Source organism: Nematostella vectensis, chromosome 3 (genome assembly GCF_932526225.1).
Source record: "Nematostella vectensis chromosome 3, jaNemVect1.1, whole genome shotgun sequence".
NCBI classification, from domain to species: Eukaryota; Metazoa; Cnidaria; class Anthozoa; order Actiniaria; family Edwardsiidae; genus Nematostella; species Nematostella vectensis.
The window spans coordinates 17,802,010-17,828,119 of NC_064036.1; the positions used below are offsets into that span (position 1 = coordinate 17,802,010).

At 43.1% G+C, this 26,110-nt stretch overlaps 2 protein-coding genes across 4 annotated transcripts; one reads left to right on the forward strand and one right to left on the reverse strand.

Annotated features, from left to right (window-relative positions):
- Positions 1-819: 819 nt before the first annotated feature.
- LOC116614207 (DNA-directed RNA polymerase subunit beta'') lies at positions 820-4,833 on the forward strand. Its single transcript, XM_032374965.2, has 2 exons — positions 820-1,024; positions 4,096-4,833. Exon 2 carries the CDS (start codon positions 4,383-4,385, stop codon positions 4,815-4,817), a length of 435 nt encoding a protein of 144 aa, XP_032230856.1. The 5' UTR covers positions 820-1,024; positions 4,096-4,382; the 3' UTR covers positions 4,818-4,833.
- On the reverse strand, positions 3,573-24,422 carry LOC5506548. Of its 3 annotated transcripts, none has more exons than XM_032374964.2 (12): positions 24,291-24,422; positions 16,102-16,430; positions 14,635-15,300; positions 13,124-14,267; positions 12,386-12,559; positions 9,542-9,687; positions 9,049-9,190; positions 7,057-7,388; positions 6,167-6,289; positions 5,626-5,797; positions 4,856-5,427; positions 3,573-4,044 (listed from the first exon to the last, which is right to left on the reverse strand). In XM_032374964.2, the coding sequence occupies exons 2-12, from the start codon at positions 16,312-16,314 to the stop codon at positions 4,015-4,017; spliced, it is 3,714 nt and encodes a 1,237-aa protein (XP_032230855.2). In that variant the 5' UTR covers positions 16,315-16,430; positions 24,291-24,422; the 3' UTR covers positions 3,573-4,014. The 3 variants fall into 3 exon arrangements, with proteins under 3 accessions (XP_032230855.2, XP_032230854.2, XP_001627260.3); XM_032374963.2 differs by lacking the exon at positions 24,291-24,422 and adding an exon at positions 18,536-18,896; XM_001627210.3 differs by lacking the exons at positions 14,635-15,300; positions 24,291-24,422 and adding an exon at positions 18,536-18,893.
- Between the last annotated feature and the right edge of the window lie 1,688 nt (positions 24,423-26,110).

Below are 26,110 nucleotides of genomic sequence, written 5' to 3' on the forward strand. Positions count from 1 at the left end.
AATATTCTCTAAATAGTTGGGAAATTCGTCATAGAAAACACTGGGAGTGACCGGGTGACCTTCCGAATAGGGAGGACGATATAAATAACCACAATTCGAATAGATTTCTTATGAACGTTCACACTCCATTCAGAGTATTCAAACGAAGTAAGCTCTCTCCCACCCAGAAAATTGACCTGGACCGGGTCTCTGTGAATGATATCAGAACCACCACCTGATCTATCCGTAGGTCTTCTTGTTTTAAATGTATAGCCCGTGGGGCTGAGAGACGCGATGCTAACAGTGTCCAAGTCCTTGATCCACGTTTCTGTCACAGCACACAAGTCATAATTCCTCTCAATAACATGATCGACTATTATAGATGTCTTGTTCTTGGCAGACCTCGCATCAACACACGCAAAGCGGAATCCCTTAGAGGGTGACATGCTGGCTTCCGAAGAACATCATTAGCACATCATTAGCGAGAAGTACTAACATGAGAGCCACGGAGGTATGCTGGAATACAGTTAATCAAGCACGAGCGATGGTAGTGGAGGTTACAATTTCAGGACGTTGAGTAGGCCTGCGAGTAGGCCTAATCAAGTATGTTGGGCGTTGTAATAAATCCATTGTAGCATAGAAGACAGGTGGGTGCAAATCTAGTACTAATCCCAAGAACAGTATTGAGAAGATCTTGCCAGATGCCATGATATATGTAAAAAAGTGCACTAGAGAATTGCACGCGCAAACAAACGACTGATTTAAACACTTGCGCGAGGAGATTACCGTTGGAGACAGTTCGAATGACGAATTTCACTGTGCACGCGCAAACAAACGACTGATTTAAACACTTGCTCGAGGAGATGACCGTTGGAGACAGTTCGAATGACAAATTTCACTGTCTTTCACGCGAGCTGACGAGAGCTACCAACTAACTTAAACTTTTTCATAGTCAAATACTCTGCCTTGGAAAAAAAAGCATTTCATATTAAACATACACTTACCAGGCTGGATGAATAACGCTAGAATAAGAAGCAGAACGTGGGTGAGTACACAAAAAGCCTTTAGGTGAAATATTAACCGTTTACAAACAAGGTTTATGGAAGCACCATGTCTATTTATTCACCGCGGTTTATTTATTTACCGCGGTTGAGTTGGACAATTGTGAACTGTATTAATAGATTTTTGTGGAACTATACTTAGGCCACGCATGTTTTTGTTACAGTTTTGATGATTAAAGCGTGTTTTGCCTGATTTAATTGTTCCAAAACTGTAAAATCGCGAAAATAATGTGACCTGGTCTTATAGCGGAAATAGTCACGATATACCGACAACTTCGTGAAATTTTGACGTCCCCCAAATTTGATGACATAGGGTAGAACAGCTTTTAGTCCTAAAGGTCTAAAGACCATCAGCGATATGGAGTCATAAAAAACATCCAACTGTGATTTATTTTTTTTGTATATAAAGAAGGTGAACAGCGGCTCTAAGTTCCAAATGACGCTGTTCGCGGCACGGTTCATCCTATCTACGGACGCCCTCGTAGATTCTAGTGCGTCCTGAAAAGACATACTTGAACAATTCAGGAAAAAAATAAAATACTTTTAAGATTTATTATCGAAGGAGAATATCTTGATGTGGTTGATGTTTACAGTATAGCGTCTAGTTGTATCTGCCTACAGTGTTGGACACGCTGCATCAAGGTTATATGACATGTAAGCGGATACCTATTATGAAATCACAATAAGTACTGTCACATGCAAGGCAGAGTTAACTCAAGAAATTTTTTTAATTTTTTTACACGAGAACAACAAATTGAAGAAAAAATTCTATTTTTTTAATATTATCCGCGTTTCTAAAACATTCGCGCTAACATCAGTCCCATCCGCTGCGGAAACCGGAAAAGCGACAGATTGTTTACTAGCCATAAGAGTGTTGGTGATTCCTCTTCCTCCTAATCCTCCTCCTCCTCTTCCTCCCCTTCCTCCTCCCCCTCCTCCCCTTCCTCCTCTTCCTCCTCCTCTTCCTTGTCCCCTTTCCCTCTTCCTCTTCCTCTGCCTCTTCTTCTTCTTCCTCTTTTTCTTCTTCCTCCTCGTCCATTGCTAGGGTGTGTCCATTGGTAGGATGTGTTTATTGACAGGGTGTGCCTGTTTGTAGGGTGTGTTCATTGTTAGGGCGTGTCCATTGGTATGGTGTGTCCATTGGTAGGGTGTGCCTGTTGGTAGGGTGTATCCATTTGTGTAGGGTAAGGTGTGTCCACTTGAAGAATGTATCCATTGGTAGGGTGTGTCCATTGGTTTGGTGTTTCCATTGGTTTGGTGTGTTCATTGGTTTGGTGTTTTCATGTAGGGTGTATCCATTGGTAGGGTGTGCCTGTAGGTTGGGTGTGTCCATTGGTAGGGTGTGTCCATTGGTTGCGTGTTTCCGTTGGTTGGGTGTGTCCATTGGTTTGGTGTGTCCATTGGTAGGGTTTGCCTGTTTGTAGGCACAGACTTCCCCCAAGACCCTCCTCTCCCTATAATGACCCCTCTCTACTACCACTGTTCCCTTCTCCCTTCATGCATGTAGGCGTAGACGGACACATCAATATCCATCCCCATACTTTTCACCCTCCCAATCCAAATATAGATGGGCAATAGTGTTGGCTTTTCTACTTCCACGAATTTATAGTATCAACGCAAACAAATCGGATCGGTTACCGTGTTTACCGGTTATTACCTTTCTTGAAAGGAAGAGGTGAAATGGAGCTATGATGACTCCCACGCATGCTATTGTGACTCCCACGAATGCTATGATGACTCACACGCATGCTATGATGACTCCCACGCATGCTATGGTGACTCACACGCATGCTATGATGACTCCCACGCATGTTATGATGAGTCCCACGCATGCTTTGACGACTCCCACGCATGCTATGACGACTCCCACGCATGCTATGACGACTCCCACGCATGCTATGACGACTCCCACGCATGCTATGACGACTCCCACGCATGCTTTGACGACTCCCACGCATGCTTTGACGACTCCCACGCATGCTTTGACGACTCCCACGCATGCTTTGACGACTCCCACGCATGCTTTGACGACTCCCACGCATGCTTTGACGACTCCCACGCATGCTTTGGTGACTCCCACGCATGCTATGATGACTCCCACGCATTCTATGATGACTCCCACGCACGCTTTGATGACTCCCACGCATGCTTTGACGACTCCAACGCATGCTATGACGACTCCCACGCATGCTTTGACGACTCCCACGCAGGCTTTGACGACTCCCACGCATGCTTTGACGACTCCCACGCATGCTATGGTGACTCACACGCATGCTTTGACGACTACCACGCATGCTTCGACGACTCCCACGCATGCTATGGTGATTCCCACGCATGCTATGACGCCTCCCACGCATGCTATGATGACTCTTACGCATGTTATGATAACTCCCACGCATGCTTTGACGAATCTCACGCATGCTATGGTGACTCTCACGCATGGTATGACGACTCCCACGCATGCTATGATAACTCCCACGCATGCTAAGTAAGCAGTAAACCACTGACACCAAATATTAACCAACGAAACTGTAAACTTGTTGTTGTTTTTATTATTTCTCTTGGCGACGTTTACACTGCATATGTCAGATTTGGAATTATTTGGGGAATGACATTTGATAGCTAATGAGTTCGTGCGAAAATCAAATTCGCTGTTATTTACACAAAGACTATTTTATTGTTGTTGTAGTTTTATTATTAGTACTAGATGTATGCCTGACTTTATCCTGTTTCCCCTTGTTTGTATTCTCAAACTACAGAATCAAATTATTTTCGGGTATCCGTGTACCCTTCGACTCCCGCTATAAACGCGGCATTTTCTCGGGTATCCAAGTACCGGCCGAACTTTCTTTCTATAAAAGCTGCCTTTTCTCGGTCTCTGAGTACCGGCCGACTACAGGTCGACTGTCGCTGCATGCTGCCCCTTGCTTGGTTGCCTGGAACATTGTTATAACCAGACACCGCTTCACTTCAATTACTTTTTCCCGCCGAGCTGTTCAAATGCCTGTGAAACAGAATGTATTATTGACACGTCACTGTTACTTTATCTTTGCAGATTACTTGAATCGACAAGAACTAATCAATCCGCAAGCATGTAACCTTGAAACACAGCTCAATATGGCTTTTAAATCCATCCTGTATGCCCCTACAACTAAATCACGAAGCCTTACCTCAAACAGGCAAAATAAAGAAATCACTCTTTTTAACAACAAGAGGGGCCTTTAAATATTATACAATTCTACCAATATCCTCGAATACAAGGCAAGGAAACACTTGTACAAGGCAAGGAAACCCGAGTACGAGGCAAGGAAACCCGAGTACAAGGCAAGAAAACCCGAGTATATGGCAAGAAAACCCGAGTATATGGCAAGAAAACCCGAGTACAAGGCAAGAAAACCCGAGTATATGGCAAGAAAACCCGAGTATATGGCAAGAAAACCCGAGTATATGGCAAGAAAACCCGAGTACAAGGCAAGAAAACCCGAGTATATGGCAAGAAAACCCGAGTACAAGGCAAGAAAACCCGAGTATATGGCAAGAAAACCCGAGTACAAGGCAAGAAAACCCGAGTATATGGCAAGAAAACCCGAGTACAAGGCAAGAAAACCCGAGTACAAGGCAAGAAAACCCGAGTATATGGCAAGAAAACCCTTGTACAAGGCAAGAAAACCCGAGTACAAGGCAAGAAAACCCGAGTATATGGCAAGAAAACCCGAGTACAAGGCAAGAAAACCCGAGTACATGGCAAGGAAACTGCGTTTGCACCAATGTTGGTAACGTGGTAACATGATAACAAAATGATAAATCAAAAATACCTTTATCTGCGACAGCACACTCCCCTTTTGGAGTCGCGGGCTCATTACTCTCGACTCCGAAGTATTACTTGCTCCATGCTCCTCGCCGTCGGCTTGTACCGCGGCCTTTCTTGTCGTCCTGGGACTGTACTGCATTGGCAAAACAACGGTCTGGTTTTTCAGGTCGAGAAGCTTTATAGTCTTGAGTTCCTCGTCGATCTCTGCTATCCGCTTTTTAGCGCGCGCAAGTTCCAATTGAGACTCGTGGAACTCCGTCTCGGCGTCAGCGGCGGCAGTGTTACAGTTCGTGGTCAGACTAAAGAAGATCTTGCGGTCTTTGGCGACGTTAACGCGGCGTTTTTGATATTCCATGGCTTTAACAAGATCATTTTTCTCTTTTAGAAGCTCCTGGCTTTTTGCCAGAAACCTGTTCTGGTTTCCATCGTTCCTGTTCTCGAAAGTGATCCTATTTTTCGCTACGATGGAGCCGCGCTTGCCCCTCACTGCAGCTGAGCCTTCCTTCTTGAGCTCTTTCGCCATCTGGAGGAATTCCTCTTCTTTCTTTCGCAGCATCTCGCGCTCTTTATCTTGGTCTGTGAAATACAAGCGACTTATTGTTCGAAATCATCATACTCATAGGACGCTTTGTTGACAATCACATATATTTCATTGCCATGGATCGTCATCATCATCATCATCATCATCACCACTATCATCATCACCATCATCATCATCACCACTTTCATCATCACTATCATCATCACCACTATCATCATCATAATTTGTGGTACCTATTACTGGATCTCCTATCACGTTGCCAAAGATCGGTTGTTTCTCGGAGTATGTGTCGCTGGATTTGATCCAGGTTTGCTTAAGTGCGCGAGTTGGTAGACTCCGCACGTCTTTACTTGTCGGTTGATGGACCACTTCGCCATTCGTGACGGGCTCACTTTCCTCACTCGCCTAACAAACAAATTGTTATATCACGCAAACAATCAAACAATTATATCATATCGAGCAAAAAAACAAAAATATCATGCAAAGGAGCAAACAAATGAAAAATGATATCATATAGAACAAACCAACAAAATTAAATATGAATTATTTGATCAGTATTTGTTGTTGTAATCTTAATGCTTTTTGACGAATTTATAGCCCTTATTTTCAATATGATTTAAACAACCTTTACCATAGCGCTATTAATGTTCGCAATAGAAAAAACAGTTGAGATCTCGAGTAATTTTTATTGTTTACACACTCGTTATTGCCTAAAATGAGAGTATTTCACTAAATTCATGTAATTTGCTAGGCTACATTTGGTGTTTTGTTTACCTTCTTTTCCGGTTTCGCCATTTCTGGTTTGTGCTCTTTGTCCGGGGAGGGAGGCAGCCCTTCGTCCGTCTCCGTGACTAGTACTTCCGGTTTTAATAACGGAGGCAAAAGCTCGTTGATTACCTAAAACCAAAATGACTGAGTCAAGTATCAAATAAATTGCAGCAGCTCATAGTATTCCACCTATTTTATCTTCTTACAAGATTACTCCTATTCCCAGGACTCTCCATCCAACCTCCCTCCCTCCAACGACCCTGACCTCATAGATGATTGCTCCTATTCCTAGTACATGCTCTATACAACCCCTCCCCCATCAAAAGATGGGTACTCCTATTCCCAGTACACCACCAGCTGCATCCAACCACCCAAAGGTAAACTTTTAAAATGCTATTATGAGAAAAGCATTGTTTTACGAAGAAGCTCTTGAAAGAAAGAGGCTCTTGACAAAGTATCACTAAGCTAAACCATTGCGCCTATAAATAATAAATGACAGGCGCCATGTGCCACGCATCTCATTAGTGCAAACATTGAAATATGCCCTTCCAAATTACGTTATTCTCTTGTTTAATGAAATTCAATACGCACATAACAGATAGCTAGTACGGAAATAGTACCCTTTGAACATTAATTCTATTTTTTATTTTATTCTTTATCAAATGATCAATGAGAAATGTCAAAGGACAATAAATTTTATGAGTTACCGTTCACATCTGCTTTGCTTACTATCTTACTATCATAGTATGCTTTGCTTACTATGCTTAAAATCGATAAGATACATTAGACTCTATAAAATAAACATATACTGAAACGCTTGTACATAATATCAATTAATCCTAGATAGTATTATCAAAGTGTCCAAAATACATGACTTTGGTTATGGGGACACTTACCTTGACTTTCTCGTCAAACGATACTTTTCTCGCGAGTGGTGGTTTCTGGATGGCAGATTTGGACTCGTCGAAACTCACGGCTCTGCCCTTGCGCGGGGACGCGGGTGGATGTGGAAGCTCCCTCTTTAGCTTAGTAGGCGAAGCAATCGTTGGAGACGTTGGACACGCCACTGGTTGAATTGGCGGAGCAGAAGGCGGCAAGAGAGGCGTTGGAGAAGTAGGAGATGTAGTGGTCGGGGCTTGGGAGTTCGGTGAGGAGGGACGCATCATATTTTTGCCTGCTTTAGTGATGGAGTCGGCAATTCTGTGGATCCCAGCGGTCAATTTAGAACCTGAGAAATGGATTGGAGGTTAAGCCGGCAGACTACAGTTAATCAAATCATTAGTATCCCAGGCCGAGGTCACAGCTGGCGATAATGAAATCGACGCATATTGGGACGTTACCAATGCGGTTATACCACAAAGACAAATGTCGCTAAGATAAGGGGTTTATAAAGCAATTTCTTCAACTCTCTCGCTTTGCTGGCGCCCTGCATTGTTACGAACACTCGCTATTGCGAGCTCCAAGCCAACCCAAAAAACCAAAAACGAGCTATCAGGGAAGCTAAACGGCCGACGACGACTACGACATACAACCCTGGGATTACAATCAAGAACCTTAATAAGACGACGTGAAACGCGTCCTGACTTCATGAGTTTGGAGTTGGCAAGAATCCTTTGCTTGATTGGTTTAAAATGAACATTTACAGTACGCCGCGGGCTAGCGTGGCCATTTCGACAGTTTTGTGAAGTAGGCCAATGAGGATATGAGAAACGTGCTATCTGATATGACGGGGGCTACCGTGGCCTCTTCGACAGTTTTGTGAAGTAGGCCAATGAGGATGTGAGAAACGTGCTATATGATTGACATCAACGTCATCAACCAACCAGCGTGGAATAAACCCCAGTGTACATCAGAACACGGCAGAATCATTCTAGTTATGGAGTTCCTGCTCAACAAAACAGTAGATCTCGCGTGCTGAGGCCACTTTTATCAACGTTATAGTGATTCTCCTTGACATTCTAACAGTGCTTTTGGTTAGTTCGTGGACGTCATCATCCGCGTTTCCATAACGATCGTAGTTTCGCAGTCGACTTTATTTGTTTATGAGATTGAGAATCGAAGCGTGTTGTGGCTCTCGGGCCCCGAGTAAAGTCGGCTACAAATTTCGATACACGAAACAAATGAAGTCTGCCTTGATCGTTATGGAAACGCGGATGATTGACGTCCACGAACTAACCAAATTCACCGTTAGAATGTCAAGATAAAGGGTCGCGATGTATTGAGAATCGCTATAACATTCACCGTTAGAATGTCAAGACAAAGGGCCGCGATGTATTGAGAATCGCTATAACATTCACCGTTAGAATGTCAAGACAAAGGGTCGCGATGTATTGAGAATCGCTATAACATTCACCGTTAGAATGTCAAGACAAAGGGTCGCAATGTATTGAGAATCGCTATAACATTCACCGTTAGAATGTCAAGACAAAGTGCCGCGATGTATTGAGAATCGCTCTAACTTAGTGGCCACGGTAGCAACGATAAACCCTCCGTCCAAAGAGTGATGGGAATGCTCCAAGTTGACTGGAGGCAATACTATAAAGCGATGTTTTCATGCGACCAGACTTTTGGAAAACGGAGCTGAATTTCCACATTGTATGACAAAGCAATTATTAGGGTTTTAAACAAAAAGAGGCCTGGATATAGATGTAAAGAGGACAATTTCTTTGTTATATGTTTCTTTATTCTAGAGCACTGCTTGGGGAAATACAGTAGTTGAATTCATTATTAAACATACACACAGTACCCGTCTCTCCCTTGTTGATCTCCACTCGCAAGGCGGGCCTCTTTTGAGTTGAAGGAGATAGGCGTAGTGTTAATAGGGTAGTGATAGGGTAGTGTTGTGAGGGCCGGTTGTGGATAGTGGCTAGCCATACTGTCATACATACCTGTCTCTCCTTTGTAGATCTCCATTCTCAGGGCGATATGGTTGTGCCAGGTTTGTGGTCGAATGCGGATATATCGCGCATTGACAGCAACTTTAAACATATTTTTCACTACACCCTCAGGATCGGTGTTACCCTGGAATGCCTGCAATACATCATATCGTCATCTACCTGAACTCGGCCCCCCAAGTATCAACATCATTGAACATCATATCGTCATCGACAACTACACTAAGCCCCCAAGTATCAACATCATTGATGGTGGTTACAATCATCGTAATGTACGGTACATTAAGGGGCGGACAGACAGTCTGGCGGACATGCAGACAGACAGAAAGAACACACAGGGGGACACACAGAGGGGCGGGCAGACGGGAAGATAGATCGAGAAAACGTATTGGCCGTAGGTATCAAGTGCCACAAACTAGCCTACTGAGGATTGGTTAGTTACATAAAAGAAGGACACATTCATGGCATGAATAAATTAGGATCGTACCTTTGCTATACCGTACTCTTTATAACTCTTCCAAGTCTCTTTATCCTTACTGTATGAGAGTGTGAACGTTTTCACGAACCAGCCTCCTTCCTCCCTGAACGATGGCCTACCCTGAGTAGCCACGCCACATACTTTGGTAACCTCGCCTGTATTAAAAAAGGACATAGTTTGATGGGTTTTATCTAAATGCTGTCAATCAATAAAATGTCCTGTCAATTATGACATGGCCTGCCAATCATAACATGGCGTGTAAATCATAACATGACTTTAATGTTGCGAAGAATTTGTGAGATGCTTTCGTGTTGCGAGGGAGCGTGGGCTGTTAGGGCGAGCACTACATCAGCATATCGGTATGTGATCAATAAGTGAAGTCATTTAAAGGACGTGATGTTTTATGAGGAAGAGCGCTATATCAATGATGCAAGAGAGCCTTGAACTGTTCTTTCATTGGCCTTTACTTAAATGGCTTCCAAAGTAACATTTAGACGTAGCGTAACTAGTCGTTAATATACCTTTACGTAAGCTATAGACGTAGCGTAAATAGTCATTAATAAACCTTTACCTAAGCTTTAGACGTAGCGTAAATAGTCCTTAATATACCTTAACGTAACCTTAAAGGGTAGCGTAAATATTTACGTGACCTCTAGACGTAGCATAAATGGACGATAATATACATTTACGTAAGCTATAGACGTAGCGTAAATAGTCCTTAACACATTGACCCCTCAACCGGCCTGTACAGGCTTTGAGAAGTACCCACAACCCAAAAAATTCATAAATGCAAAATAAACACAACAAGATGAAGATACTCAGGCATCAGTCTAAGGGATAAATGGTCTTGAAGATATGCATCCAACCAAGGTGTTGGCAACTACTCTCAAGCCAAATAATAGCACAGGTTCTTTGACAAATTTCAAATCGAACAAGGAAAGAAAAGCAGAATCACCCCTCTCAATAAAACGCTCAAAATAACACACAAGGAAGAGAGATCAGCAAACACAGCTCAAGACACAAATAGATACCTTTATTCTGATCATCCAGGTTCATTTCCATGGCCTCGAAACACAATGTCCACCCCATGAAGGCTTGTAAAACCACGAAGATGCCTTTATGGATTGCAAAGCATTCTGGGAGATCCAGGGAAAAATTCACGAGGGGATGGCCAGTCAACAACCCTCTCCCCAAAGTCAGATGGTTTTTTATAAGTCTTTTCACCCCGAAGCTAAACAGGATCAATTCCAGGTCATACAGACCCAGAATAGCAGTGTAAACAATTTTGGAATCAATTTGGTTTCAGAAAAGACATCATGTAGGAGAGCTGTGGTGATTCATTAGAAAATTATTTTCTCATCCAGTCAAAGCCAAACAAGAAAAAATCATGAATCCACCTTTGCTTGCAAATGTCCATAAGCAAAGCACTCAATTATGCCCCAATAGACTTCATGATGTCCTGAGACACTCTCCTAATATGCTCATAGCTGTATTTTGTGTACCATCAATTTGTGCTCGCTTCAGCCCAACGACGAGGGATTAAAAGTGGGGACCGCAAAGCACTGTTGGAAACCTTGGATACCGCTGACTAGGTGCAGCTGTGTTTGACTTTGACGAGCTGTATACAACTGAGAATAGGGGGGGAGGTATCTGTTTTCAGTCTGTTTTTTTGTAAATTCAGCTCAAAAATAGCCAGGAGTCAATGGGTTAATATACCTTTACGTAACCTTGAGGGGTAGAGTAAATATTTACGTAACCTCTAGACGTAGCATAAATAGCCGATAATTTACCTTTACGTAAGCTATAGATTTAGCGTAAATAGTGGCTTTTTGTGCTGTGACCCATTGACCTACCTCTCCCACTCCCCCCCCTATTGTTATGAGTCTTGGGCTAGCTAGTCCCATTCTCCCCCCCCCCCCCTCCTTGTTATCAGGCTTGGGCAAGCTAGCGCCATACTCCCTCCCCCCCTTGTTATGAGGCTTGGGCAAGCTAGCGCCATTCTCCCCCAATTGTTATGAGGCTTGGGCTAGCTAGTGCCATACTCCCCCCTTGTTATGAGGCTTGGGCAAGCTAGCGCCATTCTCCCCCCCCCCCCTTTGTTATCAGGCTTGGGCTAGCTAGCGCCATACTCCCCTCTTGTTATGAGGCTTGGGCTAGCTAGTGCCATACTCCCCCCTTGTTATGAGGCTTGGGCTAGCTAGTTCCATTCTCCCGCCCCCCCCTTGTTATGAGGCTTGGGCTAGCTAGTTCCATTCTCCCCCCCTTGTTATCAGGCTTGGGCTAGCTACTTCCATTCTCTCCCCCTTGTTATGAGGCTTGGGCTAGCTAGTGCCATTCTCCCCCCTTGTTATCAGGCTTGGGCTAGCTAGCGCCATACTCCCCCCCTTGTTACGAGGCTTGGGCTAGCTACTTCCATTCTCTCCCCCCCCCCCCCTTGTTATGAGGCTTGGGCTAGCTAGTGCCATTCTCCCCCCTTGTTATCAGGCTTGGGCTAGCTAGTGCCATTCTCCCCCCCTTGTTATGAGGCTTGGGCTAGCTAGTGCCATTCTCCCCCGCTCCCTTGTTATGAGGCTTGGGCTAGCTAGTTCCATTCTCTCCCCCCCCCCCCCCTTGTTATGAGGCTTGGGCTAACTAGCGCCATACTCCCCCCCTTGATATGAGGCTTGGGCTAGCTAGCGCCATTCTCCCCCTTGTTACGAGGCTTAGGCTAGCTACTTCCATTCTCTCCCCCCCCTTGTTATGAGGCTTGGGCTAGCTAGTGCCATTCTCCCCCTTGTTATTAGGCTTGGGCTAGCTAGCGCCAAACTTCCCCTCCCTTGTTATGAGGTTTGGGCTAGCAAGTGCCATACTCACCTAGGTCTACCTGGAGGTATTGGTTCCGGTCACACTCAAGCGCGCACCACGCACCATCCCGATTGTTGAGCCGGGCCAAATGAGGCAGGCTATTTTTGTCTTTGCATGACGTCGCGGTGAACGCTTCGTCCTGTATAGCTCCGCTCTCAATTCCAGAGGGCACGTGACCTGAGACTAAGGCAGTACACTTATAATTAAAAACAGCAGACCTCGTGAAGGCTACGGAAAAGGGCCTAATAATAAAAATAACTTTATTTTTTCTGGGTATTGTTAAAACTCGAACGCGCGCTATAAAAGAGATAGCTCCGCCCTCCTTTTCGCAAGCTCTCGCGCAAGTCGTCGTCATTCACAACTAGACCTCATTGAGTGCGGACGTCTGTAAATCGCCGGAAGATAACATGCTAAAAGTAAAGCCGTACGTACGACAAACTACGACAACTTTAAAGTACAAAAGAGTGTTAAAGAGCTATAAGGAATATACTGGAAAGTGTTTGGAGTCCATTCTCTACAAAAACAAGCAAAAATTGTACTTGAGAAATCAAACACAGCGCGCGCTCGTTTGAATTGAAAAATAAAATTCAAAAACAGCGCGCGCGCTCTTTTGAAGAAATGGGGTTATTATAGTGCGCGCGTGCAAACAACGAATTTGAAATATTTATCGCTTCAAAACCTATCAAATTTTTGCGGTTCCGGTTGGAGCAGAACGTTTTTACTACCGTAAGATATTATAATATTTACCTTTCTCCTGGCTCTCAACATCTTCCATCTTGGATTTCTCCGGTGACACCGTACTATGTAGTTGTTCTGGCACCTCTTCATAAATTTCTTCGAACTCTTCGCTGTCGCTCTCGTTCTCGTTAACATCAACCTGCGGTGGAATCGGCGACCTTCGGGAATGCAAATGCTCTTGAGGTATATCTGGGAGAGGTCCTAACGATTCCATCTCTGGAGAGATGGGGTCTGAGGGAATACTCGGAAGTTGGCCAAAACTTCCTTGATCATCAATAGATTGTTCTGTTGTTTCTTTCTTCGTGTAAATGATTTCTAAGTAAGATGCCTCCTCATAAAGGTCCTCCTTGTCGCCAACGGTTTCTACTTCCTCTGTCCCTGTGATAGTCCTTGCGTGACCGTTGCTAACTCTCTGAAGTCCCACAGGCGCCAAGGGTGTCACGTAATCCGCGTCATCGTCGTCGTAAATTCCCGAACTGGTATCTCCAGGCATTGTCAACTTGATAAACCCAGACTCGATACGTAGCGCTGTTCTCCACTTCTCCATGTCACGAGTGTTCTTTGCGGCGAGGGCTATCAAGCGCTCGTTGTCTTTGATCACTCGAATGATAAACTTATTCTTGTCCTCCTCCCTCGCGCGTATGTCTGCACCGTCCAGCTCCAGAGTGAGCTCGGTGGCCTCGTCCTTAATGTTCTTATAGCAGTACAACTTCCCTTCACGTATCACACACCACCGCTTGCTGAGAGCATTCCCATCAAGTTGATGTACATACCCTGCTAGCGCTACTCCATCCTGTGGACTCGAGAACAACTGATTCTTGGCCTTCGTCTTCTTCTTTAACCACTTCAATAGATGGGACTTCTTTTTCGTCTTGCGTTGCGTCCTCAGCGAAGTCTTGGAACTAGACGTCTGGCTGTCGTTGTCCGAAGATTCGCTCTCGAACTCGTCCGTGGCAAACCCATCATCTTCAAGTTCCTCGCTCTCGATTGCTTCGTACATATCCTCTCCGAATTTCTCATGACTTTCTGAGGATGTCGTAAGGTTTAGAGTTGGTGGTGGTTTGTCAACTCCTTTGTTATCCTGTTCCTCTGTTTCTTTGATTTTCTCATCACCATATTTGTTGTCTAGCTCTCCTTCATCCTTCTCTTCGTCCTGTTTCAAAACATAACAGTTTTTTATCTCAAAATCGATTATATATTGCTACTTTTTAACAGTTTAAGCTTATATTAATTCAGATTTATTCAGTTTTAAGTTCAAGTTACACCTTCAGCTGCTAATATGAGTTCAAAGTGTCTAAGAATCCCAAGGCCTCAGGAAAGTTTAAAACCACATTATGCGATTAACTATGCAACGTTTAATTTCCAATAATATACGTGTGATTTAGGATTGATGGAAGACAACTTTTTCTGGCTTTTAAGTATAATTTACGTCATGATTGAGATTACATTATGTATTTCATACCCAAGTGACATTGATCGGTTTAGTTCAAGTTAAAAAGAACACATTATGGTTTAGTTACCTCCTCCAAGACAGGTGCAAAAGTCAAATTAGTAGCGTCTTCCTTGTGAGCCTCCTCAGTCCCTTCTTCTTCGCTTATTGCAAGCATGCTGCACCCCCCGGTTCCAGTGCGCCAGCCTTCAGGAGTAAGGGGGGCACTCTCATGAGTCATGGTGTATTTTCCTCCTGACGCTGCCACCGTCAACGCCTTCACCCAGTCTTTAAGCTCCTGGTTGTCCTTGGCAACCATTACCCATGGTACCATGCCCGGTTGCGAGAGCCTGAAGACGGGAGTGCGCATGAGTCGATCGTCCAAAGAGATCTGACAACACGGCATGATGACGACATCGTACGCGAGCTCATCCGGGTCCCTGTTGGGGAAGAGGCACAAATGCTGGTCCATGAGCACGCACCACCATTGCTTGCCGCTGTGCTTCTCGGTCAGGTATCCGGACATGTCAGATGCTCCTTCTAGGTCCCCCAGCGAGATGTCGAACAGGACGGCGCTGTCACGCTTCCGGCTACGCTTGAGTGACACGCGCGAGCTGCTGGACACGTTGAGGAAGTCATTCTCCATCCCCTCCTCGTCCCCAGTGTCTTCCTCTTCTTCCTCCTCTTCGATTGGATCATAGATGACGATCTCGCGCATCGCACTTAGGTTTATGTCGGGCTCAAAGTCCTTTAGAGTCTGATAGTTTCAGGTTTAAATGGAATATGCACGATTAACTCAGGTTATAGATCAGAAAAAAATCAGGTTGTAATCGTAGGGTTGAGGGGATTTGTTTTTATATCTTTTAAGTGTGTTTAGAATTAAGAATTTACTTTTAACTGAACAATGTGAAGGTTGGAATAAGCACACAACAAGCATGGGTGTCAGAAACAATCACGAAATCCTAAGTCACCCGATACACGCACCCGATACAAGCAACCTATAATCACACCCGATACCCGCAGCCGACACACGCACCCCATACACGCACCCGATAATCAGACCCGATACCCGCAGCCGATACACGCAACCGATACACGACGCACCCGATACACGCAACCGATACACGACGCACCCGATACACGACGCACCCGATACACGACGCACCCGATACACGCAACCGATACACGACGCACCCGATACACGACGCACCCGATACACGACACACCCGATACACGACACACCCGATACACGACGCACCCGATACACGCAACCGATACACGACGCAACCGATACAAGCACCCGATACACGCAACCGATAATCAGATCCGTTACACGCACCGGATAATCACATCCGATGCACGCATCACGGCTCCGCTCTAATAGAAGCATACAACCATTAACGTTTAAAGTTTATTTGATTTAGAGTTATTTGGTCTCTTGATTTCTTTATGTAAGCTTAGATGCATGGCAGCTCACACGTGACGTCAAGTGGCAACTCACACATGTGGCGTCACTTCTCACGTGGCAACTCACACATGTAATGTCACGTGCACATACCTTTGCCTTCCCGCTACCCCACGTGTCGGCATCGCCTTCCCCAGTGCTTGGGATGTTAGGAAGGGAACCGCTTCGGGGTATGTCCGTCACTACGAAGTCTTCAGTTGTCTCATTCAGTGTTTGACTTGATTGAGACAGGCCCAGGTTCATAAGTTTGCCGTCTTTGATAGTGAGCTCCTCATTTTGTTTAATGAGTTCTAAGGTTTTAGACATCTCCTCTAGGTACCTGATGCATTCCTGCCGGTGAAGTTCGGCCACGGTGCTCAATTGCTCTTTCTGGAGGGTCTCCTGGAGGAAGAATCCAACCTTGTGAAGGCCATTGTCAAAATCTGAAGGGAAAAAACGGATCAGGCTCGTAATCCGAACCTTCAATCAAGACAACCATTCGAGCTGCCTCAAATATCTTACAAATTCCTGTTTGCTTAAAGCAGGGAAGTGTAAGTGTAAACTTCCCTGCTTAAAGGTAAAGGGCGAAATAGAGAAAATGCAATGGAGAGTACTCGTGGTAGCCGGCATGCTAGATAAGGTCTTAATTCCGCGGATATCTTAGTAGGAAGATCATTGATTCCATAACTGGGCTTTCTATAGCATTTGTCATATCCCACTACAGTGCACGATATCCGTTCATTTACGCGATATGTAATTACATTATTTGAAAAAAAAAATCTGCCAGCAGCATACGCGAGTTCTCGATACAACGATATTACCGATTCTTTCTATCAACAAAAAAGAAAAGAAAATTCAAGACACCATACAAGTACAGTACAGTTAATCGATTTTATGACTTGACAGATCTTGTTTATTACAGTCTTACACAGAGTACAGTTACAATATTTTTATATTTATTAAAGTTGTTAATTAACCCGACCATGCTACAACGATATTTTCAATGGATTTTCCTTTATATCGTAAAATCGAGGGCCTCTTTGCAATGATGCCTTGATTTTACGATACATTTTCTTTCTCCCGTAAACTATCGTCAAATCCAATAGTTTATGTCGTATGAAAGTATTACATTTATCGATCAGTTGATCTTATGTTTGTAAATTTATCTCATACATCTCGCATTCTAATGAAAATATGTTTTTCATTGTTTAATAGTTTTACAGGATTATGAAGGATTAGCTTAATTACCATGTTAAGTAAAAATTGAATTTCTAATAAACTTCCTGATCAATTTATGCAAATACGAGTAATTTTATCAAAAAGCTCATTAAGGGACGCATCTTTCAATTGCGGCCACATCAAACATTCTCGCGGATAGAAACAAAGTACTTAAGAGTCCATGAGTGTCTAACAACCAAAATAAAAAAAAAGTTCATATTTTCCCACTATGTAAAGAAACAACCCATAAACAAATTAACGAACACACTAAAGCTCTGATTTATTTGCTGTTTTATATAGTTATTCTGAAGTATTTCTTTCCGTGTTTGGTAAAACTCACAGCGAATTTTTGTTGCTTTAAAAGCTAACACAACAAGGGACCGGAACCAGTATTCAAAACAAAGAAAAAAAAGGTTGAGAGAAACTAGAAAATATTTCTTTTTTTTTTCAAATGAGAGAATTACTAAATCAGGTAGCCATGGCTTTGAACAAAAGTATCGTGAAAAAGTTGTGGAGTGCGTACGCTTATTTATTATTCATAGATGTATTTTAATAAAAGGCTGGGGGGTGAAGATGTTTGTATGCTGTAGGATTAAGGTTCGGAAATTGTAACCTGACTCGCCCTAACGGGGAAAAAACCTATTTTCACGAGTTGTCAAAAAATCTCTCATCGAATTCGTCTCAGTCAACCAGGTTAAAACGCAATCTATTTTCTTGTCTGTTTTATATAATCATTTATTTTAGTTCAATGAAAATACCTTCAAAGAAATCATGAATCTGTTTTGAGCCACTAAGACATGATTAATTTGAATATTTAAAAAAACGATTAAAAACTGGAATAAATATAAACGTATGATAAAAACTGCGAGAAGCGCTGTCAGACGAATGAAGAGTAAATTATTAGTGAAACAACACCACGGGATGGCGAATAGATTGTCCGTTCGATAGAACAATTTTACTTAACCAACATTCGAGATATATGAATACTCAGGGCGGTTTGACATAGAATAGTCGATCACAGTTAATGGAATCTCTAAAAAGGGAGCTAGAATCTCCACAAATTATCGCAAAAGAAAGGTCGCATAAATCAGCATTCATCAAACATCATTCAGCTGTAGGTTGGAGCACACAAAGGCTGTTATACTCAAACCTACTGGTATGCCGTGTTTACCTTTCTGTTGCGGATCCAAAGACGAGATGAAAAATATCATTTTAGCTTCATTATACAGTAGCTAGAATTGAGCAAATGCTCTCGATGATTCAACCTGATCAAGTACCGTTGACTTATGTTAAAAGCATTCTAACAACTTAGATAGAAAACATCACCCACCGAAAAATATATCTCCATCGGAAGCCATTCGGAGGAGTACGGCCTTCAAGGTCGCTTGTAGGCTTGTTTGAAAGTCTTTCTTTAGTTCAACAAACCGAACAGTGTGTTATGATGCACTAGAGCTTGTCATATGAAATCCAAACAACGACGGAATCCAGAGGCTATCACTCACGACCATACAAGACAAGATGGCTGAGCCTATCATTAAGAGGAAAACCACGGCTATTTACAATCACGTTGCGCTCAATGCTAGCCAAACCATTTTGCGACGAGGAAGCTAAGTTGAAGGGTGGACTCTGTTTTGCACCGGCGGCCAATGAGTCGCGCGAAGTGCGGCTATTTCATGTGAGGCTGGCTTTTGTTCTGCGCGCGTTTTGATTGGAGGCGATGTCAATAATTACAGAACAGCTGTTTTAGGCTTCGAGTTCGCATATCGTATGCTACTGACGGATTTTGAATGACATTTCTTTTCCACTTATCTGAAATCAACCTTTTATTGTTTATTTTAAAGGCTCAAAACCCTTTTCATTGCTACAAAAATATTTTGACGCGGCCAGAATCTATTGACATAATCATATTCTGGGATTTAACAATGGGTCAGTGTGAGAAATACTAGTTTTGCGGTACGTTTTCTATGGGGTTTTATTTGAGGAGCGATTTGAGTATTTAAATAGCGGCTTTGCCCAGGGCGATAATCACTGACAAAGTAGTCAGATATGGAAGTGACTTTCTCGTTCGTCAACCAATGATAGCGTCCCATAGGCACGTTACACTTCCGTCGATTCCTGTGAATTAAACTTATCATTTCTAGATTAACTTACACCATCAGATTTGAGATTTGCTAGTGCCTGATCTGGCTTCTCTTACCAGAAATCTGAAGAGGACATGTCTGTTCGTGGGTAACAAAAGGAACCGCGTCATGTCTACGTGAAAACCTCTAGCATGATACTTTTATGCGTGAAGCTTTTTCGGGTGATACTTTAGCGTGAAGCCTTCCCGAGTAATAATTTTGCGTATACACCAGGGCACAGAGAAAGCCCTTGGTTTTGCTATGATAAATGCCACCAAAGGATTTATATCGCATCGTGCTGAAAGTCCGGGAATAATTGAGGCAAAATATTATAATTATAAATATGGCATTCAAAATAAGAAATGCCTCTACTTTTGGGGACGTCCTTAAAGAGAAAAAAGGCTCTCATTTGTATAACCCCTGAAGAAGGACACGCCCAAATGCTAGAGACAACTCTAAGAAAGAACCCGCCCAAATGACGCATGAGACAACATTATGACCAGCTACAAACTTCCTCTACATAGAGTGTTTTCTATGGGTGCTACTTATTCCTCTTGACTTACAACATTAACGGGCAAGTGGTGTGAAAGGCACAACAGAGCGCACATGACTCCAGATCCAGGTCCCCCTAGTGTCTAGTGTGTACGCACTATTACTGATAAGGTCCCCCTAGTGTCTAGTGTGTACGCACTATAACTGATAAGGTCCACCTGGTGTGTACGCACTATTACTGATAAGGTCCCCCTAGTGTCTAGTGTGTACGCACTATAACTGATAAGGTCCCCCTAGTGTCTAGTGTGTACGCACTATTACTGATAAGGTCCCCCTAGTGTCTAGTGTGTACGCACTATTACTGATAAGGTCCCCCTAGTGTCTAGTGTGTACGCACTATTACTGATAAGGTCCCCCTAGTGTCTAGTGTGTACGCACTATTACTGATAAGGTCCCCCTAGTGTCTAGTGTGTACGCACTATTACTGATAAGGTCCCCCTAGTGTCTAGTGTGTACGCACTATTACTGATAAGGTCCCCCTAGTGTCTAGTGTGTACGCACTATTACTGATAAGGTCCCCCTAGTGTCTAGTGTGTACGCACTATTACTGATAAGGTCCCCCTAGTGTCTAGTGTGTACGCACTATTACTGATAAGGTCCCCCTAGTGTCTAGTGTGTACCCACTATAACTGATAAGGTCCCCCTAGTGTCTAGTGTGTACGCACTATAACTGATAAGGTCCCCCTAGTGTCTAGTGTGTACGCACTATAACTGATAAGGTCCCCCTAGTGTCTAGTGTGTACGCACTATTACTGATAAGGTCCCCCTAGTGTCTAGTGTGTACGCACTATTACTGATAAGGTCCCCCTAGTGTCTAGTGTGTACGCACTATAACTGATAAGGTCCCCCTAGTGTCTAGTGTGTACGCACTATTACTGATAAGGTCCCCCTAGTGTCTAGTGTGTACGCACTATTACTGATAAGGTCCCCCTAGTGTCTAGTGTGTACGCACTATTACTGATAAGGTCCCCCTAGTGTCTAGTGTGTACGCACTATTACTGATAAGGTCCCCCTAGTGTCTAGTGTGTACGCACTATTACTGATAAGGTCCCCCTAGTGTCTAGTGTGTACGCACTATTACTGAGGGGGACCCCTAGTGTCTAGTGTGTACGCACTATTACTGATAAGGTCCCCCTAGTGTGTACGCACTATTACTGAGGGGGACCCCTAGTGTCTAGTGTGTACGCACTATTACTGATAAGGTCCCCCTAGTGTCTAGTGTGTACGCTCAATTATTGAGGAGGTCCCCCTAGTGTCTAGTGTGTACGCACTATAACTGATAAGGTCCCCCTAGTGTCTAGTGTGTACGCACTATAACTGATAAGGTCCCCCTAGTGTCTAGTGTGTACGCACTATCACTGATAAGGTCCCCCTAGTGTCTAGTGTGTACGCACTATTACTGATAAGGTCCCCCTAGTGTCTATTGTGTACGCACTATTACTGATAAGGTCCCCCTAGTGTCTAGTGCGTACGCACTATAACTGATGAGGTCCCCCTAGTGTGTACGCTCAATTATTGAGGAGGTCCCCCTAGTGTCTAGTGTGTACGCACTATAACTGATAAGGTCCCCCTAGTGTGTACGCACTATTACTGAAGGGGACCCCTAGTGTCTAGTGTGTACGCACTATTACTGAGGGGGTCCCCCTAGTGTCTAGTGTGTACGCACTATTACTGATAAGGTCCCCCTAGTGTGTACGCACTATTACTGATAAGGTCCCCTTAGTGTCTAGTGTGTACGCACTATTACTGATAAGGTCCCCCTAGTGTCTAGTTTGTACGCACTATCTCTGAGAAGAGTCGGTGTCAGAATCGCGTAACCTTGTGCTTCATCACCTTCTTAAACAATTCCGGGGCCGAGTGGTAGGGCATGCTTCTCTGCAATATCATACTGCTTTATCGCCTTCAAGGAACTTACTAAGGGTCAAGAATACTAGAAAGATCTTAAGTTTTCTAAACTCTCCTAACGATTCTCGGTCTTTCTGTGACCACAAAGCCCCCGAATCAAATATGATGTCTTATCATTTTGGCGGCAGTGTTGTGAGTTGAATGGTGTGTATCATCCACGAGAGAAGAGCACATATCCTGATGGTGATAAAAATCTCATTAGCCTGCAAGAAACCTAGTAACTGTTTTGCAATAGCACCTAGAAATTGTAAGACATCTTGTAAGCGATAAGAGCATGATTGTTTTAAAATTTGCATTGAATACCGCTCGTGAAAAGTACGGCGTTTAACCCTTAGGCATGTATTTTTGTATAATTTAATTGAGATTAATCCATTAACAATGTTCTCCATACTCATTTTAGATACTGATGTCGATTATGCTACTGAAACTGGCATATATGCTTGTAGTATTGCTCGCTTTTAATCAAAACTATGCTCAAATTATGCCCGCTTTTAAAAATTATGCTCACTTTTCCAACATTATGCTCGACAAAAAATGGGAAAAACAGAAGTTGATTATTAAACCTCAACTTTAATATGGGCTTAATATAGGCGATATTACAGCAACCCAGTGAAAAAGTTTTAATTCGAGACTTCAGCATCGCACTTGCTTGTAAGTAATCAGAGTACATTATCTTGCTAATCATCATAATTATGATTGATAATAATAATTATTGTTATAAGAATAATAACAACAAAAAAGGGATGAAATACAAAAGCGAGATAACTTTTACATTTAAGGGATATATGAGGTTGGTTTTGACATTTCGGTCTGCAAAATGCAAATTATTCTGAGCATTGCTTTTTTGCGAAAAGACTAGAAGTTATTCTAGCTTTGAGCCATTATGCCAGGAATTATGCTAGCAGGATCGACTCGTCCCTAGTATACGGCGTAAAAAGCCATGCGGAAGTCAACTAGGGCTAAAGGGTGGATACATACACGCAGTCTTAAGTCTGGTTTCCAAATGATCACAATCGGTCGTACACGATCGCAGGGCGAGTTTCCATATAATCTTAAATGAATCAGTGCCAATATTTCCACGTTTAAAAAGTATGCCTAAAGAGAATCCAATAAAATGCTCTAAGAACCCACGTTAGTGTCAAGAATCATATTAGTTCCCAAAAGAATGTAGCGCCCGGAACCCAAATCAGTGTCCTTAATAGTGTCCTTAATAACCCAATTAAGTGTGGAGAATCAGTTTACTAAACTACTAATTAAAACCAGAAAGAGCGAAGGGATCCGTTCGAAGGTGAGCAAATTCTAAAATATCGCGATATTCTTTTGAGTTTTTTTTTTTAGCTAGGCTTGTGATTTACCCAGACGGATTACTTGTACTGGCGTAAGACTTGGGCTGATATGTATTGGGATAAAAGACAACAGGTGGAACCGGTACAGTGGCGGCTAAGATATCTATTCAGTCATAACAATCACGGGTCTCACACGTAAACCGTATTGCGTGACGGGCATCACATGCAGATTGCGTGACAGGTTGAGCCAGCACAGGGGAAGCTTTGATATCCAGTCATAACAATTGCCAGTTGCCTAGGTAAAAGTCGAGTTTCTCGACACATACTTCTCTACCGATGCTAAAATCGTAGATACCAAGAGAACTCCCTTTTAGATAAAAAAAAACTTTTCAATGAGCTCTCAAACAGACACGTTTTTGCTATTTAGGTTGCTGTTTGACGAAAAACTTTAGAATTTTATTGGAACTGATGTTAGCCAAAAAAAAACATCTAAATATTTTACCGAAACTAAAGCTAACCCGCTTTATCTTATCAGACAGTTTCAAATTTGCATATGAATTTCAATTACATTTTTTTTTACATTCAATAGATTTCGAGTCCAAATGCTATCCATTCTATTGTAAGACACGTTATACACCGTTTTATATCAAGCTCATACCTAGAATGGTTACTTAAGAAGATGCAACAAGTTGTGATATTATTATTACCGATCTTACGATCAAAACCAAGAAGCCATTGTAGTGTTGTAGGCAAATTCTTGACACCTGTCATTTTGACAGGGGGCTTACGATTCAGTACAAAACGCGCGACTTCAAACCTCTTATTCAATTTACCCCCAAAATCCTTTAAGCACAATAAATAAAAAATCTAATGTCACTTAAATTCGTCATTATTAGTATTTAGATATTTTTTTATTCCTCCTTGTTTTGAAAAATAACACGAGAAAACATGCGTCCATGTTCCGCGAAAAACTCGAGAAATCCCCTTTGAGTTGTGTAGGGATCGCATTACACTAATGAGATATGTACCAAACCCGAAGAACTTTGATTGTCCTGACGATATTTCTCGCTTTAAATCTTTTGATACGTTTGAGCTAAAATTATCGACCGCTCGCAGCTGGTAACTTTCCGGAACTCGCCAGCATATTATGGTTTGAATTCAGCACCATAGCGTCTCCTTGTACCAAGCTAAACAGGTATTACAAATGTTTCCCTGTACTTACCTTGCGTTCGCCAAAAGCCCTAGTAATTATGTTCGTCTGGCCGTCGTCTTCCCGTGTATTTCGTTGTGCGTATGATCGCTGTAGACGCGCGCTAGGTGCTAATGCGGTCTGTTAAATATTAACACGCAAGCACCGTGAGACCACAGACACGCTAGGTCCAGGCCCTAACACGCAAGCACCGTGAGACCACAGATACGCTAGGTCCAGGCCTAACACGCAAGCACCGTGAGACCACAGACACGCTAGGTCCAGGCCTAACACGCAAGCACCGCGAGACCACAGACACGCTAGGTCCAGGCCTAACACGCAAGCACCGTGAGACCACAGACACGCTAGGTCCAGGCCTAACACGCAAGCACCGTGAGACCACAGACACGCTAGGTCCAGGCCTAACACGCAAGCACCGTGAGACCACATACACGCTAGGTCCAGGCCTAACACGCAAGCACCGTGAGACCACATACACGCTAGGCCTGCCTAGGCCCTAACACGCAAGTTCTGTGAAACCACAATCGCTAGGCCCAGGCCCTAACACGCAAGCACCGTGAAAACACATACACGCTAGGCCCCAGGCCCTAACACGCAAGCACCGTGAGACCACATACACGCTAAGCCCAGGCCCTAACACGCAAGCTCTGTGAAACCACATACACGCTGAACAAGCCAGGTCCAAAAGTCCAAACTCCTCTTGTGTTGCGCTATAGACGAGGCAATTCTCGCGCATGCGCGTTGCTCGAACTTAGAAACTACAGAAAAAAACCCGCGTATAAGAACGAGTGATGGATTAAGAACACCCAGGCCTGATTTTAGGAAATAAAGTACCACTCATATATGAACACAGTCAGCCCGAAAAATGAAGGTTGTTCTTTATTTGCATTCTCGGGGACTCTGGGCGTCGCGGAGATCGGGCACACAGGGGAACGCGAGAAAGAACATGTTTCTTGTGCCGCTTCCTGTGTGCCCGATCTCCGCGACGCCCTGGGTGCCCGAGGATGCTTTATATGAGAGAATATCAGAGATCACCACTTTTCATTGCAAACATAATACTTCCACTTAATCATATGTAACAAAATATTAAACAAGATACTGTTTTTCAATCAAGTTTTTTTTGCTAAAAACACACTTCAGATCACATATTTCCGGAAAAAGCTTATTCTTTCTTTTTCACTTTTTCTAAGAAAACGTACAGGCTGATTTTGCAGAAAGAATCAGCCAGAACCGCCAAGGTTCTTAAGCTGGTTTTTATTGCAAGAGCCTGGACATTAAACAATGGCAGACTGATTATTTCATGTATGGCGGGGAAAATAGTTCTAAATCGCACTCAAATGCCGATCGCATTTTTATTGTCAAAATTCTGATTCATGTGAAACCTATAAAATATGACAGGAGCAAAAAACGGCAAAGTTCAAATTGTAAGGTTGTGTTAGCTTATATTCGCTTGATTTTTTGCATAGATGTTCCTTGTGTAATATAAAACAGAGCAAGCTTTAGTATTTTTTGGTAGATAATCCGTTCTTTAGATATCGCAAAATTAAGACTCTTGTTTTGTCTGAAATTACCCAATTTGGCGAAATTTGCTACTTTTTTCAGGATCTATGGCAACTTTGCTCAATCATATCTCAAGAACCGATCATCTACCCAAAAATACTAAAGCTGATTTTGTTTTATTTTATGAAAGGAACCTCTAGGCAAAATGTAAGCTAACACAACCTTACAATTTAAACAAAACATAACAAGTGAAGACAGGTTATATTCTTTAAAACATTTTTATGGTCCGTATAGTTTGTTTGCTAGTTTTATTTGGCGGCGCAAACGAGAGG

What these genes read in the sequence shown, in the direction of transcription:
- LOC116614207 (XM_032374965.2), top strand. Translation starts at nt 4,383, where the DNA reads ATGGCAAGAAAACCCGAGTATATGGCAAGAAAACCCGAGTACAAGGCA.
- LOC5506548 (XM_032374963.2), bottom strand. Translation starts at nt 18,563, where the DNA reads ATGGCTTCCGATGGAGATATATTTTTCG. An exon ending in TGTTGAGAGCCAGGAGAAAG is followed by an intron (nt 12,560 to 13,123) that starts GTAAATATTATA and finishes GTACTGCCTTAG; the next exon opens with TCTCAGGTCACGTGCCCTCT. An exon ending in GATAGGAGATCCAGTAATAG is followed by an intron (nt 5,428 to 5,625) that starts GTACCACAAATT and finishes TGTATTTCACAG; the next exon opens with ACCAAGATAAAGAGCGCGAG.